The sequence below is a fragment of the Neovison vison genome, chromosome 5 (genome assembly GCF_020171115.1).
Source record: "Neovison vison isolate M4711 chromosome 5, ASM_NN_V1, whole genome shotgun sequence".
NCBI lineage: Eukaryota > Metazoa > Chordata > Mammalia > Carnivora > Mustelidae > Neogale > Neogale vison.
In genome coordinates, this window is record NC_058095.1 from 18,720,220 (window position 1) to 18,737,576 (window position 17,357).

Consider the following 17,357-nt stretch of genomic DNA (forward strand, 5'->3'; position numbering starts at 1 on the left):
AGACTCACAGCCCCTTAGGGAAGGCAGGGGCTAAGGCAGGGGAGGCCGGCGGTCAGAATAGGGTCTTTAACCCACACTCCCTCCACCACGGGCTGGGGGATGAGTCCTTTCTTCCTTTCATCCCAGAAAGGAAAACAAGGTTGGCGACTTGGTGTAATTAGGCCTTTTACACTGCACAGGTGCCCCTTGTCCAGCTCCGGTCTGAAAGGTGGCAGAGCAAAGCTACGGTGACAAGGAGTTGCTGGGCCACACAGGAAAGCAGCATTGGATTATAACCCAGCGCATAAAACAATACCCACAGGTCCAGACTGATAGGAATGTAGGACTAAGAAATGCGGGAGAATTCCAAATAATCTATAGAGGTTATTAGCTAATAATAGAATCTATCTACCTATAATCTGTCCTTAGAGAGGGTGGGACATGACTCCTTGTTCCTTAAGTGTGGGCTGCACCCAGTGACTTCCTTCCAAAGAGGACAGTATGAAGAGGGAGAAGCAAGTTTACAGTGGAGAAACCTGACAAACGATACTTCAGCCAGGTCATCAAGGTCAACATCCATCCTTGATGTGTGATGAGACTATGCCTTCCTCTGTGGCCTTCCTCGGCAAAACACAAAATCCCGCAGCTGTCAGAGCCAGGAGAAACCAGGAAGCCTGAGGAGCTGCCAGAAGCAGGAGGAGCCTAAAGAGGCCCGGAGACTAAAGGGAAGGTGGGATCCTGGAGCAGAAAAAGGATGACAGGGGAGCCGCACACATCTGAAAAAGGCATGAAGGTCAGTTCATAGTAGTGTCCCAACAGCGGCTGGTCAGTTGTAAGCTGTGTGCATCCTAGTATAAGAGGCTAATGACAGAGGGCACTGCGTGTGGGGTATATAGGAACTTCCTGGATTATCTTTGCAATAATTCTGTCAATCTAAAACTGTCTCAAAGGAAAGTTTATGAAAAGAGAGTGAAAGAGAGAAGAAAAACGAGGAGCTTGGCTCTGTCCTGGCCAGGCACTGCCGTAGCGTAGGCCAGGCGGGACAAGGAGCAGTGGGGGTGGAAAGGAGAGGGGGAGGCGAGTGGAGCAGACAGCTGCTTTAATTCCGAACAAGACGTCACAGCCCTGTCCCACCCCCGCACCTGGGAACCCTGAGCACAGGTGAGCCGCGCAGCTGCAGGCCTAGAGAGACAAAGCAGAGGGAGGTCTGAGTGTGTTCCTCCTCTAACCAGAGGGATGGGTCACCACGACTGTGGTGTGACGCCTCAGCTGTCCAGGGAATAGGGAATAAAGGGATCAGGGTCCTCGAAAGTCAAGGTGAAGCAGGAGGGGGACACACCTCCCCTGTTGGCAGGAAAGGGATGGTGGCATCCAAGGGCTTGGAGGACAATAGAGCAGAAGGGCCATCCTTGGGGCCGGGTTCTAGAATGCCAAAGGAAGACCCAAAGTGACAGCAGTGCAGAATCTGAGGGACGAGGGTGTTCCTGGGAAGGCGTCCAGGGGGGCAACCACAGTCCTGGGCTTTGTTCGCTGTCCCATCATGCTGGGCTTCCTCTCTCTCTGGGACCCAGACACAAGCAGAGGCTCTCTTGGGTGCCGAGAGGCCACCTGCTCAAGGCGGGGGCATTTCCTTGGGGCAGTCCCAACTGCTGGTCCCACAGAAGAAGTCCTCAGGGAGCTCACTGAGGAGTCCATCCAGGTCATCTGCAGGGGGACATGGAGAGGGTAGATGGACTTAGTGATGACGTTAGGGTTCCACGGGACTCGGGTCCCAAGCTCCTGCCTCTCAGGGGGTTCTGGACCTGGCTGCACAGTTGGGGAGTTCCCTTCCCCTGGGCAGTGGTGACTGGGCCTAAGGCTGACTGGACTTCCGGCTTCCTTCTGCTTCCCACACATGCACACGTCACAAGAGACAAGGACGAAATGCCTGGGCCTTTCTGTCAAGAAAGACGCTCCCCCTGGCCTTGGGCATGGCCCTCTATCCATCCAGAGGCACAGTGCTTGACCAGAGAGGCTGCAGAGGTCCGCCCGTGCAACCTGTTCATTGGATGGAGGAAGGCAAAAGGCCAGAAAAAGCCATCAGACACATTCAGAATCACGGCATTCGGGAATCCCTTTCTCACTTGAAGAGCGTGAGACACGGGCCCCTTCCCCTGTGGACCTTCCTGGGCATGTGGAATGAAAGCAACCCTCCCTGACTGCAGTTCGCAGCTGCAAGCTTGTGTCTGAGAACTTGCAAGCCACCTACCTCAGTCATCCCTGCTGGGACTATCCCAGTTAACAACAGCAGCTACCGCTCGCTGACCCAATGCTCCTGGCCATACCTGCTGTACGCATCCCTTTCCAAACTCACAAAGCCCTTTGGAGGGCGTGGTTCCTCTTTACCATCCCCGCTTTGAGAGAATGGAGTTCAAAGCGGTCAGGCAACTGGTGGTGAGCGTCCTCAAGCTCCATCTGAGGCCAGAAGCACATGGCTCCCAACCAGGGAGCTCCGGTGTAAGGGATGGGCTCAGGCAGCCCATGGGGTCAGAATTGGACACCACACCTGCAGACGCTAGCTTCTGGGCTGGCACAGAGCTCCTGACAACCACGATACTGCTCAAAGAAGTCCACTTGCTGGCATTCAAAAAATTTTTTTTGGTAGGGCTTTTTTTTTTTTTTTAAGATTTTATTTACTTATTTTTTAAAAAAGATTTTATTTATTTATTTGACAGAGAGAAATCACAAGTAGGCAGAGAGGCAGGCAGAGAGAGAGGGGGAAGCAGGCTCCCCGCTGAGAAGAGAGCCCGATGTGGGGCTCAATCCCAGGACCCTGGGATCATGACCTGAGCCGAAGGCAGCGGCTTAACCCACTGAGCCACCCAGGCGCCCCAGGATTTTATTTACTTATTTGACAGAGATCATAAGCAGGCAGCGAGGCAGGCCGGGGGGTGGGGAGCAGAGGCTTTAACCCACTGAGCCACCCAGGCGCCCCTAGCATTCTAAATTTAATTAAGGTGCCTGGCACTGTACTTAGGGAAGTGAGACTGGAATTTGATTGTACCAACAAAAGGTGATGGGGCGCCTGGGGGGCTCGGTCGGTTGGGTGTCCGATTCTTGATTGTCGCTCCGGTCATGATCTTGGGGTTCTGGGGTTGAGCCACACATTTGGCCCTGCGCTCAGCCGGGACTCTGCTTGCGAGTCTCTCTCTTCCATCCCCTTTGCTCCTCCCCCGCCTCAAATGAATAAATACATCTTAAAAAATAATAAAAAAAAAGGTGTCCCTCACTCATTACACTATGACTGTTCAGGGAAACTCGATGTTAAATGAAGGGCAATGAGCAGACTGTGTGGGCCTAGGAAACTGGGAATCAGAGTAAGAACTAGTGTTGGTGGGGTGCCTGGGTGGCTCAGTGGGTTAAGCCTCTGCCTTTGGCTTGGGTTATGATCCCAGAGACCTGGGATCGAGCCCCACATCAGGCTCTCTGTTCCGTGGAGAGCCTGCTTCCCCCTCTCTCTCTTCCTGCCTCTCTGCCTACTTGTGAGCTCTGTCTGTCAAATAAATAAATAATAAATAAATAAAAATAAATAAAAAAAAAAAAGAACTAGTGTTGGTGTCTCCCAACTCTGTCCAGCCACAGCTAGTAGCTGCCTGCTTGGCAAGTCTGTCCCTACAATGGAGATGTGACACCAGCCACAATATTCTACAGATGACTCTCCTCCCTTATTTCATGAGCTCCAGTAACCTCCTGATGATGGTTTGGCTTGTCAACCAGCTTACTTATAAGGAACGAGTGCAACATCTCAGGGAAGATTCTAGCACGAGGGGTAGATACCCTTTCATAGGCTGTAAGTAAATTGGCTTATGTGGTTTATCCATTAGTCCAATGTGAATCTGATTAATGTGAGACACTTACCCACAATCCCATGAATTTTGGGGCTGGACAGGGTTGAATTTATGGAATCCAAAAGCTAAGGCTCACACTTGGACTGTGTACGCTCCACGTGGGTGATGATCCCTCCCGAGGAGCAAGCTGGTCATACCCTTACAGGTCTGTGTTTGGGCTTCTCAGGTCTGTTTCTTGGTGCCACCCTAACCCCTTGGATGTCTGACTCCTCAGCCCTGCCTGCAGGATCTCTGAGCTTAGTCAGAATGGGGAAATAAGCCCCCAGAAGACTCAAGGTGTGGCACAGGGGTGGTGCCCGTCCATCCCCTCCTTGTGGGTAACTACATGGCCTGGGAAAGGGGAGACCCGTGGATCCCACTGTATTTGTTTATGTAGCCCCAATCACACTACTATAGTTAGTTTGTGGCCTACAGCCTTGCCGAAAAAGATACCACATCTGATTTCTGGAAGATTCTTTAAGACCCAAAGATTCACAGAAGGAGGGAAGAGATTTTCTTCCACCAGCCAGATTCTCCTGGATGTGCTATCCCAGAGGAAATAGAAGGAGAACCGCTTTTGCTCCTGGGTAGGCTGACTGCCTTACCTGCTTCTGGGAGCTCTTCCTCGGGGGATGCCCCTGCCTCCGCATTCGGTGCTGTTCTGACGCCTTTTCCAGACTTTGCAGTCTCATGATGGGGGCTGCCAGGGAAGCTTCCCGGGTTCTGGGGACAGAGGGCCTGGTTACTAATGTCCGTGCCCCCGACATCCCTCCGGACAGTCCCATGCCACCCAGACAACCTCAAAAGAATAGGTAGGGGCTTAGGAAAGACACGACAGAGGAGTGTGGAAGGGGCCAGTCACCAAGGGGAGGGAGCTGAAATACCAAACACCCCAAAGAGCAGGTAATTAAAAACACAAACTTTTTTGGGCGATTTTCTTTCCTAAATCTGTTGGTATCTAGTGTTTTAGGAAATCTGTATATACCGGGAACAGAGTGAAGAGGCCATTCAGAAATATGTTGAGGATTTGGCCAGGGGTTAAAAACGAGCTTTTAGGGGGCGCCTGGGTGGCTCAGTCATTAAAGCATGGGTCATGATCCTGGGATCAAACCCCACATCGGGCTTCTTGCTCAGCAGGAAGCCTGGTTTCCCTTTCCCACTCCAAAGCTTGTGTTCCTGCCCTCACTGTCTCTCTGTCAAATAAATAAATAAAATATTAAAAAAAAAAAAAGATGAGCTTTTATGGGTTCGGAGATTGAGCCCCATGTCACACTCATGCACTGGGTGTGGAACCTGCTTAAGATTCTCTCTTTCTCTCTTTCCCTCACTAAAACAACAACAGCAACAACAAACACCAAAAAAACCCTTTAAGAATCTGCACACTAGGGGCGCCTGGGAGGCTCAGTGGGCTAAAGCCTCTGCCTTCGGCTCAGGTCCTGATCCCAGGGTCCACGGATATAACCCTGCATTGGGCTCTCTGCTCAGCGGGGAGCCTGCTTCCCCCTTCTCTCTCTCTGCCTGCCTCTCTGCCTGGTTGTGATCTTTCTCTGCCAAATAAATAAAATCTTAAAAAAAAAATAAAAACAAAAAACAAACAAACAAACAAAACTTTCCTTTAAAAAAAAAAAATCTGCACACTAGCTAATATACAGTCAGGTAATGGAAATTAGTAATTAAGCTGTTGTTTAAAAGAATATAAGCTTTTTATTATTTTTTAATTTAATTAATTAATTAATTTTTATTTGACCGAGAGAGCGAGAGATCACAAGTAGGCAGAGAAGCAGGCAGAGAGAGAGGGGAAAGCAGGCTCCCCGCTGAGCAGAGAGCCTGATGCAGGGATGTGGGTCTCGATCCCAGGACCCTAATATCATGACATGAGCTGAAGGCAGAGGCTTAACCCACTGAGCCACCGAGGCGCCCCAGTAATTAAGCCATTGACCATCATTTGCCGTAGGGAATGGGAAAGAAGAGTAAGTTTTATGTTTTGCTTTATTCTGTACCATTTCAATTTTTGTCAATGTGTATGGATAACTTGACATTTAAAAGAAAAAGAAGGATGAGGTTTTGGGAGTGGGTGATTTTTGAGAAAATGTGGAAGGTTAAGGGGAAAGATGAGGGAAATGGGAAGTAGCCCCACCGAGTGAAAGGTGTAACTTGAGAAGAAGTCATCAGGTCTAAAGCATTGGCTTTTTAGATGAAGCAACAGCAGGGGTGGGGATGGGACCTGCCAAAGGTCAAGTTACAAATTACCAGCAGAGCAGAGATAGGAGGTCTCCCCACCCCCAGGCCAGGCCCAACAAGGAGGGAGGTGGCCGCAGAGGGGACACCGTGCGCCAGTCAAGGGCCAGCTCTGCACTCTTAACCTGGAGTGGAGCTGCCTGGAACCCTAGTCTCCCTTAGTTCCCAAAGGGGGGTGCCCCCCCCCCCCGACCCAGTGGAGGTGGAGGCCAGGAGGGCAGATGCAGAGCAAGGGCTGGCTCACATGACAGGCCATACGCAGCTCCCTGCTCTCTGCCCCGCCGCCTGTAGCAGATCTGTCCCTGAGTATCTTACTGAGGGCCACACCACCCCTCACCCAGGAAACCCACAGCCTCGTTAGTTCTCAGGTGACTCCATCCTCCCCGGTGCTCAAGCCTGCCATCAGATCACCAAGTAGCCAGCTGCTCTAGGTCCTGTTACTGTGCCGTCTGGCAGGCGGGGGCCCTGGGAACAGGAGGATGCGGCACCGTCTCCAGAGGCATCTCTTCACCTCGGGGCAACTGCCCCCTTCAAGCCTCTGCTCCCCAGGGTGAAGGAATGGAAGGTACCAGAAGATCCAGCCAGAGAGAGGCCCTGTCAGTCCCCATTCCATCCTGCTCCTCTTACCTTGGGGAAGGGCTGAGGCGGCTTGAGGAAGCTCCCACCCCCGGAATCTGGGCTGTAAACACGGACCAGGTTGTTGGGCGTCACGTTGAGGTAGTGATTCCGGAGCGAAGGAGAGAACACTCCAACCTTGAGCCGGGAACGGGGGAAGGTCAGTGTCCTCGTGGAGCCCTAGACACTCTCAGATGCCACCCGGTCCCCGCCTGCATCTCTCTCGCTGGCCTTGGCACCGGGGTCACACAGATGGTTTCACCCCAACCCTGGGACCAGAGCAGAACCGAGTACCGCACCCTCCGGCCCTCACAGCACCACCCCTCATCCCCACCCACCTCTGAAGGATGGGAGCCAGGCCAACCCCTCAGGGACCTTCTCCAGGGCGGGAGGGTTGGAGAGCAGATCCCCGTTTGGGGCGCCCCTCACCTGCTTTAGCAGCAGCACCGAGCCCGGTTTCAGCTCACTCTGGCGGGTCTCGAGCAGCAGCCTGTGCACCGTGCCCCGCATCTCTCCTGCAAATACCACGTGGCCCATCAGGCTGGGTCAAGGGCAGCACAGGGACTGCTTTGGGCCCTGGCTGGGAAGTGAGCCGCTCACTGCCTCAATTTTCCCATCTGCGGATAGAGAGGACGACTCTTCCTCATCCCCTGAACTCAGCAAAGGCCACTCATCAGACCCGCTCAGGGCCTGACTGCTCACCCGTGGGGTCCTTGAAAACCACGCTGGCGTCCATCACGCTCCGCCTCAGGGACTTGATCATCACGGCCATGTGGGGGACCTTGTTCCTAGGAAGCTGCTTCAGGGCTGCCTGGTTATGAGGAGAGGCATTTGCTGAGCAAACAGCATCCCACCAGTGACGTTCCCAAGTGGGCCAAGGCAACTGGAGAGGCGGGGAGGGAGCGGGGAGGGGGGCCCAAGGACAGACATGGTGATGATCTTCCTTTTGTGGAGGGCAAAAGGGCGGTCTGAAGGCCTCATCCTATCTCTCTAGCAGAACTGAGGCTGGCAGGGCCTTCATTTATCACTACTCCCTGCTTCCTTTCTCCAGCATATGTCTATTTATACAGAGCTCCATCTCCGTCACCGTGGGCATGTGTCCTCACATGAGGTGGGACCTCTTGGGAGCTTGAAGGGTAGCAGTGTGCTCACCCCATCTCATCCAGGACCTGGACACACAGAGACCTACCTATACCCCACTTTCACCTTCCACCTGTGCCCAGTAGTAGTGAAATGCTGGGTGAGAAGAAGATACAACCAAAGGGACTCCATGTAGCTGCTTGGAGATAGGCCTGGGGTGAGAGGGAGCAAAAGGACAGCCCCCTTTCCTAAGGTGGAGGAGGACAGCAGGTTGGTAGAAAGGGTAGAAATGGTCTTTCTTGGGGTGCCTGGGTGGCTCATTCGTTAATCGTCTGCCTTGGGCTCAGGTCATGATCCCAGGGTCCTGGAATTAGGCCCCGCACTGGGCTCCCTGATCAGCAGGAAGCCTGTTTTTTCCCTCTCTGCTCCCCCTGCTCTTTGCTGTCTCTCTCGCTGTCAAATAAATAAATAAAATCTTTAAAAAAAAAAAGAGAGAGGAAAAGAAATGGTCTTTCTTGCACAGCTCAGCACCCAGTACCCTTACCTTCCGCAGCACCATGACAATGCTATAGGCACAGAGGAAGCAGGTGGGGTCGCTCTCGTCTAGGCCCAGAGAAGACTTCATGGCCAGCCACGGCCCTCGCCCAAAGTCCTCCTCTGCTGATGCCTGGGAACTGGTAACAATCTGGTACCACAGAGCAAAGGGGGCCTATGTGAGTGGATCCACTCCCTTCTGACCTTGACCGAGACAGGATGGGGGGCTGGGAGGGAAGGGCGAATTCCCTGTAGCATGGTAACCAGTCTCTTCCTCTCCCACGTCACAAAATGGTATGAGAGATTTTGCTGCACAGCATATCTTTCACTAAGCAGCAATACCAAAGGTTTATTTTATTTTATATCAGGTCCTAACTTTGGTTGCACTGAAGCAAAAGGCTATGTCCCTTGTGTAATAGACTCGAGAAGTATTGGGGCCGGCGAGCCCCCGCCCCCACATTGACAGGTTTCCAGAGTGCCTTAGCCATTTTGAAACCAGTCACATTTTATTTGGGCTGCCTCTGGCTTAACTATTAATCTTCTTACATTAAAAAATGCTTTGGGGCACCTGGGTGGCTCAGTCGATTGAGCGTCTGACTCGGTTTCTGCTCGGGTTGTGGGACTGAGCCCAGTGCTGGGCTCTGCACTCAGTGAAGAGTCTGCTAGTCCCTCTCCCTCTGCCCTCCCCCAAATAAATAAATAATCTTTAAAAAAGAAAATGTTTTGTAACCAGATGGATCTGGCAGCAAAGAGAATTAAAAGCAAAAGTGGGTCTGAGGGTAGAGCAGGTCAACCAGAACCCCGGTGAAGAGGGAAGATGGGTCTCACCCCCCCCAAAAGGAACCCACTGGAGGCCAGACGAAGGCAGATCCTTCCCAGCTCAATTCCCAGAACCTGCGAGGAGGGGTTCCCAAGACACAATTTCCTAATACTTGTGACACTGCCCTCCTCTGAGGGAAGATGGGAGTTAGCTGGGCCTTTCTTTCTTAGGTGAGAAAGGAGACTGGACGTGTGACATGGGTCGGCATCAGGACAGGCTTCATCTTCGGCCAGTAAAACCACCACATCCCCAAACGGCCTTCCCCATGTGCCTCTGGTGCAGGAGCCCCAGAACAGGCCTAGTACCCCAGACGCCGTTTCTCAACTCCTGAAACCCACAGGGGTGTCCCTCACCCTTAAACAATGCCCAGAAAGTCAGCATATGCGTGGAACTAGGTACCTCTGTCCGGAATTTAGCCAGAGCACCATGAGCTGGAGTCTGGGGTGTGGAAACCATGATCTCCTCCAGATGCTTCCCGCTGAACTACAAGGGGAGAGAGAAGGGGAAGGCGAGAGCACGCGCGGCAGCTGTTACTTACAAGTACAGCTTCTTGTCTGGGTTACATAATGAGTTCAGGAAACTATCGGGGACAATTAACACATATCACAGCTCTCCTAACGAAGTCTCAGGAGCCTTGCTGGCAGCTCAAAAAAGATGCTTTGGGGATTGTTTGGGGAATGTGAGGAAGCTGGATCTGGCCCAGGAGCAAAACCCAGGGCTTCCTGAAGGAGCCAATGACCCGGATAGGGAGGCCTGGGATAGGCACAGAGGCAGCTTTCCCCAAGTCCCTTCTCAGGGACCTAACCCGTCCCCGCAGGGATTCAGCCCAGGAGGAATGCTGATGGCCTCCTTGGATTTCCCTTACAGTGCCAGCGAAGGTCAAGAAACAGGCAGAAATGATTTGAACCAGCCTTAAAATGAGAGGAAAGAGTGCACCAATCACAACCAGACCAGACGCTCAGGGTCCCGTTATCTAGGATCTGATCCAAGATGGTTTGACGGAAACTGTCCTTCCACCACCACGGACTCCAAATGGTCGGCATAGCACAGCTTCCCCCTGCTGACCCCACCCGCCCGCCACAGTGGCCCGTTCCATGTACCTCTGACAGCATCCTGCCCTCCTGCCTCTGGGCCTTTGCACATTCTCTTCCCTGTCTTCCCACTGCTGAGATGTCTCCCAGAACACAGCTTTCCTACATGCACCTGTCCATCCACCTCCTACCTGACCCTCCAAAGCCCACTCAATCACCCCAAGGAGCCCAGAGTCTCCACAGCACCCAGGGACACTCTGCATTTTACATATCACCGCTCGTTTGTATCTGCTGCTGCTTCTGCTGTGCTGTGGACAACTTGGGATGGGAGCCATGCCCATCTTAACCTCTGTGTTCTCAGCTCCAAATTAGCAAATATAAGTGAGTGGCTCTTACTGCCCCAGTGCTAGCAAACAGTAGGTGCTCAACAAAGGAAAGGCATGAGGTTCTTAGAGCCCGGAGCGCCTCTCTCACCTGCGGTATTCAGTTCTTCCTTCCCACTTCTTTTAACTTCCTCTGAAGCTCTGGAAACCCTCTCTCCACACTTCATTCCCTCCTCCCCCACCCCCCACCCCAATGTCTGGGACAACTGTCCCTCACCTGGTGAGGCAGGACCCCGGCTGGGCCAGGGAAGCGCCGTGTTTTGGGGCTGGCGGACTGCTGGGGTGTCCGGTGGGCAGCAGTGACCAGCCGCACCAGGTGGTTGGTGACGATGGGTGTCTGCAGAGCTGCCTGGGGAACCGGGGAGGAATGGGAGCTCTTTGGGGTGCTGAGAGGACAACTGACAGAAGACACTGGTGCTCTGGGTCGTAAGGGGCTCTGAGGAAACGATCCGGAACTAGTCTTTGAGGGAGCAGAGCACATGGAGTTGGGAGTCCGTGGTCCGGGAAAATGAGATTTGCCAGGTATGGAGGCATCTGGACACTGGAATGAGTGACCAGGAAAACGGTTTTGAGGGCAGCTCTGAACAGGCCTGCCAGCTGCTTGGAGAGGCTGTGGTGCCTGAAGAAGGGGGCCCCTCCGACAGGCTTCCCAGCGGGGCTGCTGAACAGGAATGGGAAAGTCACTGGTGGCAGCCGATCTTGCATGGGGCTCTGGAGTCCTGCAGTGGACAACAGGCTCTGGAGGCTCACCATGGGTTGACAGGACACTAGTCATGTTGGGAGGAGGCACAGGCCCCTTCAGGCAAGACCCACTCAGCTCAGTGACCCGGGCCTTTTTAGCCACCGCTGAGTCCTCCTGATGCCAGGTGGCCAAGATTCCTGGGGCCTCACTGCTGCCTCCAAGGTCCAGGTCCATGCTTGCGAGGACCTTATCAAATTCATCTTGTTCAGGACCCTCGAAGCCCCCAGTTACCGGCTGCTGGCTCTCAAACCCGAGCAGGGAGTGGGAGGCAGAGGTCTGGTGTCTAGGTGGCACTTTGAGCACTTCTGCCAGTGCCACTCGTCTCTGATGGCCAGTCCAGCTGCTAGAAGTCGGGATAGGCCTTAGGGAGGCTGTTCCTACAGAAGGTGGACCCCTGATGGCCGCGGGCATGCTGGAGGTAGAAAGGCGGAGTCCCAGGGCTGATGGGCCCAAAGCCTCTGAAGGAGCAGTGGGACCGGATGGCAGCTGCCCGGGAGACTGTGCCTGCCCAGAGTCCCGTGGGCTGGAAGAGGAGGGTCTCAGGCACCCAGCCTTCACAGACCGAGAACCAGCAAGCCGATTCTCTGCATCCTCCACGGCAGACAAGAAGTCCTACAAAGAAGCAAAGATGGTGGGTCTTGGCATCCGGACATCAAGAAACACTCTGCTTTTACTGTTCCAGGTATAAAGTAGGTACATGGAAGCAGATACACAGAAGCAGGAAACCAAGGCACGAAAGGCCATGGTGGGGTCTTTTACCACCTTTGACCTTGCCCACGAGCCCACTTCCAGACTTTTTAAAAAGATTTTATTATTATTTTTTAAAGTAATGTCTACATGCATTATGGGACTCAAACTTGTGATCCCAAGATCGAGAGTCGCATGCTCCATGGAATGAGCCAGCCAGGCGCCCCACCACCCCCACACTTCTACCAGAACCATCCAGGGGCGCCTGGCTGGCTCAGTGGATGGAGCATGTGACTCCTGATCTTGGGGTCGTGAGTTCAAGTCCCACATTGCATGTAGAGATTACTTAAAAATAAAATCTTTAGCACTGTATGTTAACTAACTGGAATTTATTTTATTTATTTTTTAAAGATTCCATTCATTTATTTGAGAGATAGAGAGCATGAGCTGGAGCAAGGGTGGGTAGAGAGAGATGTAGACTCCCTGCTGAGCCAGGAGACCAATGTGACTCCAGGATCACAACCCGAGCTGAGGGCAGATGCCTAACCAAGTGAGCCACCCAGGTGCCCCACTAACTAGAACTTAAATAAATATATGAAGAGGGGCGCCTGGGTGGCTCAGTCAGTTAAGCGTCTGACTCTTGATTTCGGCTCATGTCATGATCTCAGGGTTGTGAGATTGAGCCCTGCATCGGGCTCCACGCTCAGCACGGAGTCTGCTTGAGATTCCTTCTCTCTCCCTCTGCCCCTCCCCTCTCTAAAAATAAATAAACTAATGAATTAATTAAAATTTTGAAGAAAAAAGTCTTAAAAAAAAATTCTAAGGCTAAGTCTATAGGTAGCTTCTCTTGGGGGGTGGGGGAGCAGTGGTATTCAGGGGAGCAGGCAGAAGCAAACATACCAGGGCACCAAGGAATCGAATCACCCAAGATTACACACCCATCTCAAGGAAATAAGTTTTCTGGTGTCCAGCCTGTGCAATAGGGGGCTCTCCTGCTGGTCATGCTGCCTGTCCTCAGCCCACTCCTCTCCCCCTGCCCCAAGACACACACACACTCACACACACACACACAAAACCTTGAGTAAGCCGAAGAGGCCTTGGATCCAGCAAAATAGGCAGACGTTAAATATAGCTTTTCAGGCAGGTTAAATTAAGTATGGATTCCAGTTGGGAAGCAAGGTGAGATTGACACCTTCGAGAGCAACAGACCTGTTCTGAGGGTGTTTTTGAGTCAGAACTGCTGATTTAACTGACAGGAAGGTCCCCTCCACCCCCATCCTTTGGTGCTGCATTGGATTGTCTGGGCCAGAGAAGGGTTTTTCCCTGCTTTGTGTATTGTCAAGAGAATGGCATACCCCAGCGGGACTGCCATGGGGTTTAGCAATAACAATATTAGAATTACAGCAGCAATGAAATCCTGACAATCCTTTTCTCCTAAAGAACTTAGACATGATGTCATCTGCCTGAGGAAGGAGGAAAGGGGCTGTTCTTAGAACAGAAACTTGAACTGTCAGAGTCCTTCACTCTTTTTTTTTTTTTTAATATTTATTTATTTGACAGAGATCACAAGTAGGCAGAGAGACAGGCAGAGAGAGAGGAGGAAGCAGGCTCCCCGCTGAGCAGAGAGCCCCATGTGGGGCTCAATCCCAGGACCCTGGCATCATGACCTGAGCTGAAGGCAGAGGCTTTAACCCACTGAGCCACCCAGGTGCCCTCTTTTTTTTTAAGTAATCTCTATGCCTAACATGGGGCTCGAACTCAAGACCCCGGGATCAAGAGCCAACATGCTCCACTGAGCCAGCCACTCTTAATCCCACTGCCAGCCCTGCGGTCCTCTCATCACCTGGTAAGACCCGAAAGGGACACTTAGTCACTTTTTCAGCCTGTAATTACACATCTCCAAAGCTGAAAGACAAAGACAGGGACACATCTCCTCAACAAAGCTGGCAATTTTGAATTTTTTGTAGAAGCAAAATTCAAGTCCCCAAGTGATGACAAAAAACATCTTACAATTTGAAATGGCACTGGGTGCCGGGGACCACATACACATTTTACCGGAATTCTCTCAATGAATTTTCACGATGGTCCTCATAAGTGTTATTATTATTCCTGTTTTATGGATGCAGAAATGGAGACTCAGAAGTTCAATAGCTTCACAGAACTAGGACCAGAACCCATATGTGTCCCTGTCACTATGTCTTAGGGCCTCAATGAATGAGACAAGCCAGAGACCGGTTTTTAAGAGGTCTGAGGAAGGTCTGCTTTCGCTTTCAAACCTTAGGTTCCAAAAGCCTCAAAGGAAGAGGGGTGCGGGGCTTGGGCTGCCAGAAGGGTCCCCGGTGCAGCATTCATCACCCGACTAGGTACAAATGGGGCATCTTGACAAATCCTAAATTCAACTTTTAAAGCACAGTGCTGGGAGACAAAAAGTAAGTTTGAAAGGTTATTGATAAAAGAAAGCAATTCTACTCTATAAATATAGTTTAGTATCTATGTATGTTAGCCTGGAATCAGGAGGCCAAGACCTCACCCTGGTTGTTGTTGGTGTGTTCTTAAACAGATTAATTTACCTCTTTTGCATTTTGCCTGCTTAAATCCTGCCTCTTTCTGAAAAGGGTTTCAGGTAGCGATTTTGGGCCTCCCAGACCAAACTATATCCTTTGGATCTGAGCGGGAAGAGGGCTGCGGGAAGTGCTAGCTAGTTCAGTGAACTCTGACTATACCCCGAGATTAGAAACAGCCCTGCTTGGGCCTATCCCCAGAAATTCCGATTTAATTGGTGTGTGGAAAGGCCTCAGCAGGGGTGATTCTGACGTGCCAGCTTCTGATATAGTGTAATCCCTCATCTTCTGAGCAAGAGGGAAGAGTATTTGAGGCAGAAGAACATCCCTCCTATTATAGAAGAGAAAACAGAAGGCCAGAGAATGAAGTAATTTGCCCTGGCTCATGTAGCGACTTGGTGACCCCAAGCCTCCTGCTATCCACTAACTGTGTTGTCTGTGGCTCTCCATAAACTTTCTTCCCACCTCAAGTATGCCATCATAAAGGTGAACTGAATCATCCACATGACAGAGCTTCCAGGCAAGGGCCCTAGTAATTTAAAGGTATGTCAATTAGGCCGCTCACATCTCTGTTTTTCTGTCTCTAAAACAGTTAAGTAGGTTGTTTACATGTCTCATCTTCTCTCAGCCTCTCACAGACAAAAAAGCTATACATGTCAAGTAAAAGGAGGCTGGGGCTGCTTCAAAATGTTCTGGGTCTGGGTGTTGACAACTCAAGACGTCCTCTGCTATCTCTGATCACCAACACTTCCTTACCTCATCTTCAAACTCCTCTTCCACAGTAAACAGCTTCTGCAAACTGCATGCCTGAAAGGAAAACAAAGCAATTGAGGTTGGAGGAGAGATACTGCTTACAAGTACATTCTGTCCTCACTACGCTTCTTTCCAATTCTAACAAGACCATCAGGTGTACTGTTTTTTGTTTTTGTTTTTGTTTTTTTTCTCCCCTAGTGTTGAGGGAGGAATAAGGGATGAGGAGGGAAGAGATGGGATTTACTTAAAGATTTAGAGGATTCAAAAACAAACAAACAAACAAAGATTTAGAGGATTCAGGGGCGCCTGGGTGGCTCAGTGGGTTAAGCCTCTGCTTTTGGGCTCAGGTCATGATCTTGGGGTTCTGGGATCAAGCCCCACATCGGGCTCTCTGCTCAGCAGGGAGCCTGCTTCCCCTTCTCTCTGCCTGCCTCTCTGCCTACTCGTGATCTCTGTCTGTCAAATAAATAAAATCTTAAAAAAAAAAAAGATTTAGAGGATTTGGAATCCTTTCTTGCAAAATAATTCACTCGGGTCCATCTGTATTCACCTTGGAAGAGGGAGGAAGAGGCAAGGGGAAGGCTTAAAAGGGTGCATGGGTCATTCTTTAGCCTCAGCACTGGGCACATGGGCTGAAGGATTTTGCAACATCCCAAAAAGTTGGCCTGGGGAACCTATGTGAAACGTCAGAGAGGCTACCATAAATCCAAGCATGCCCAGTACAGTGGCCTCGTTCCTGAAGCAAGTGGTTTCCTTCTATCTAATCCCATGCACCAAAGCCAGCGTCCCAGGAGGGTTGGATGCCCCGGCCCAGAGTTCCTTCTTTCTAGGCAGCAGGGCTGCTGTGGGCAGTTCTTAGACGTGTCAAGCCCAGCGCGGCGGGCTGTGCCTACCCCCGCCCCCCGTTGCCAGAGCAGCAAGAGCTATAGTGACACACACACCCCGCAACCCAGTGCCCAAGGATCAGGAGGTACGGGGTTGGGGGGAAGGGGCTGGGCTCTGGAGGCGTGACGTTCGGGCACACCAAGAACCACGAGCAGTTCTCCAAGAAGAGAGGTAAGAGCAGCAGGAGGGAAGCAGGCCCAGAGGGAGGTGCGTGGAGAGAACCTTCCCAGGGTCTCCAGGCAAGCCCTGACTAGAGCCCAGGCGTACCGAGGCCACCAAGCTCTGACCCAAACCTAACCCGGTGGTGCGGCAGTTCCACCGCCTGGGGCGCGGCATTACCATGGCGACGGCGGGCGGCCTCTGACCCCGGGCGGGGATGGTGTTTAGCCGGGCAGGCCCCCCACTCGAGGGGTCGCCGGGGCCTCGGACTTGTCCGGGGCGGGACAGTCGGAGTCCGGACTTGCGGGGTCTCTGGTGCGAGGTCGGAAAGTCACGCCTGTGCGACTCGGGCGGGGGCCGAGAAGGGGTCGCCGGAAAGCCGGGGGCTGAAGCCCGTGGCTGCTTTCGAAGTGGCCGCCACTCCGGCGTCTCCGCCTCTTAAAGGGGCGGGCCTATTTCTATCCCGCCGACGCAAAGACTCTTCTTCCTCTGTCTTCCGCCTCGGCCTTAAAGGGAAATGAGTGGGCTCTCGGTCGCCCCCCAGCGGCCCCTCGGGCCAGGTTGGTTGGTTCAACAGGAGTTCTGGGACCGCAGGTTGGGTCCCCAGTTCCGCCCATCCTCTTCTACAGAGTTAAGCACACTGGGGACTGGGTCCTGGAGCATAACTCTCATTCACATTATAATCCGCCCCACTGGCTGTTTGTTCATCTATCCATCCATACTGGCAACACGTATATTAAGCCAAGATGTTCTTGGTCTTGTTCTTTTTAACCCTTAATATTTCAACTTAGATCTCAGATCTTCCCTGTCACCTCTCAAGTAACATCCCTCCCCCATCCAACACTGTTCCCTTCTCAGCGCTTTTCATAATTTATAACTGTCATGATTTACATCTTTATTGCGTGTCCTCCTCCCTAAAATACGAGCTCCTGGGGTTCAGCACAAAAAGCAAACAAACAAACAAAAATGAGCTTCATGAAGGCAGGGACTTTGTCTGGCTTGTTCAACTTTGTGTCCCCAGCAC

The 17,357-nt window shown here is 52.0% G+C and overlaps 1 protein-coding gene across 1 annotated transcript; it reads right to left on the minus strand.

Moving 5' to 3' along the window:
• Positions 1-1,072: 1,072 nt before the first annotated feature.
• Positions 1,073-16,689, minus strand: HROB (homologous recombination factor with OB-fold). The gene is made up of 10 exons (XM_044250390.1): positions 16,514-16,689; positions 15,293-15,343; positions 10,764-11,900; positions 9,532-9,615; positions 8,323-8,463; positions 7,401-7,509; positions 7,128-7,213; positions 6,711-6,836; positions 4,451-4,568; positions 1,073-1,683 (listed from the first exon to the last, which is right to left on the minus strand). The coding sequence occupies exons 1-10, from the start codon at positions 16,514-16,516 to the stop codon at positions 1,592-1,594; spliced, it is 1,947 nt and encodes a 648-aa protein (XP_044106325.1). The 5' UTR covers positions 16,517-16,689; the 3' UTR covers positions 1,073-1,591.
• Between the last annotated feature and the right edge of the window lie 668 nt (positions 16,690-17,357).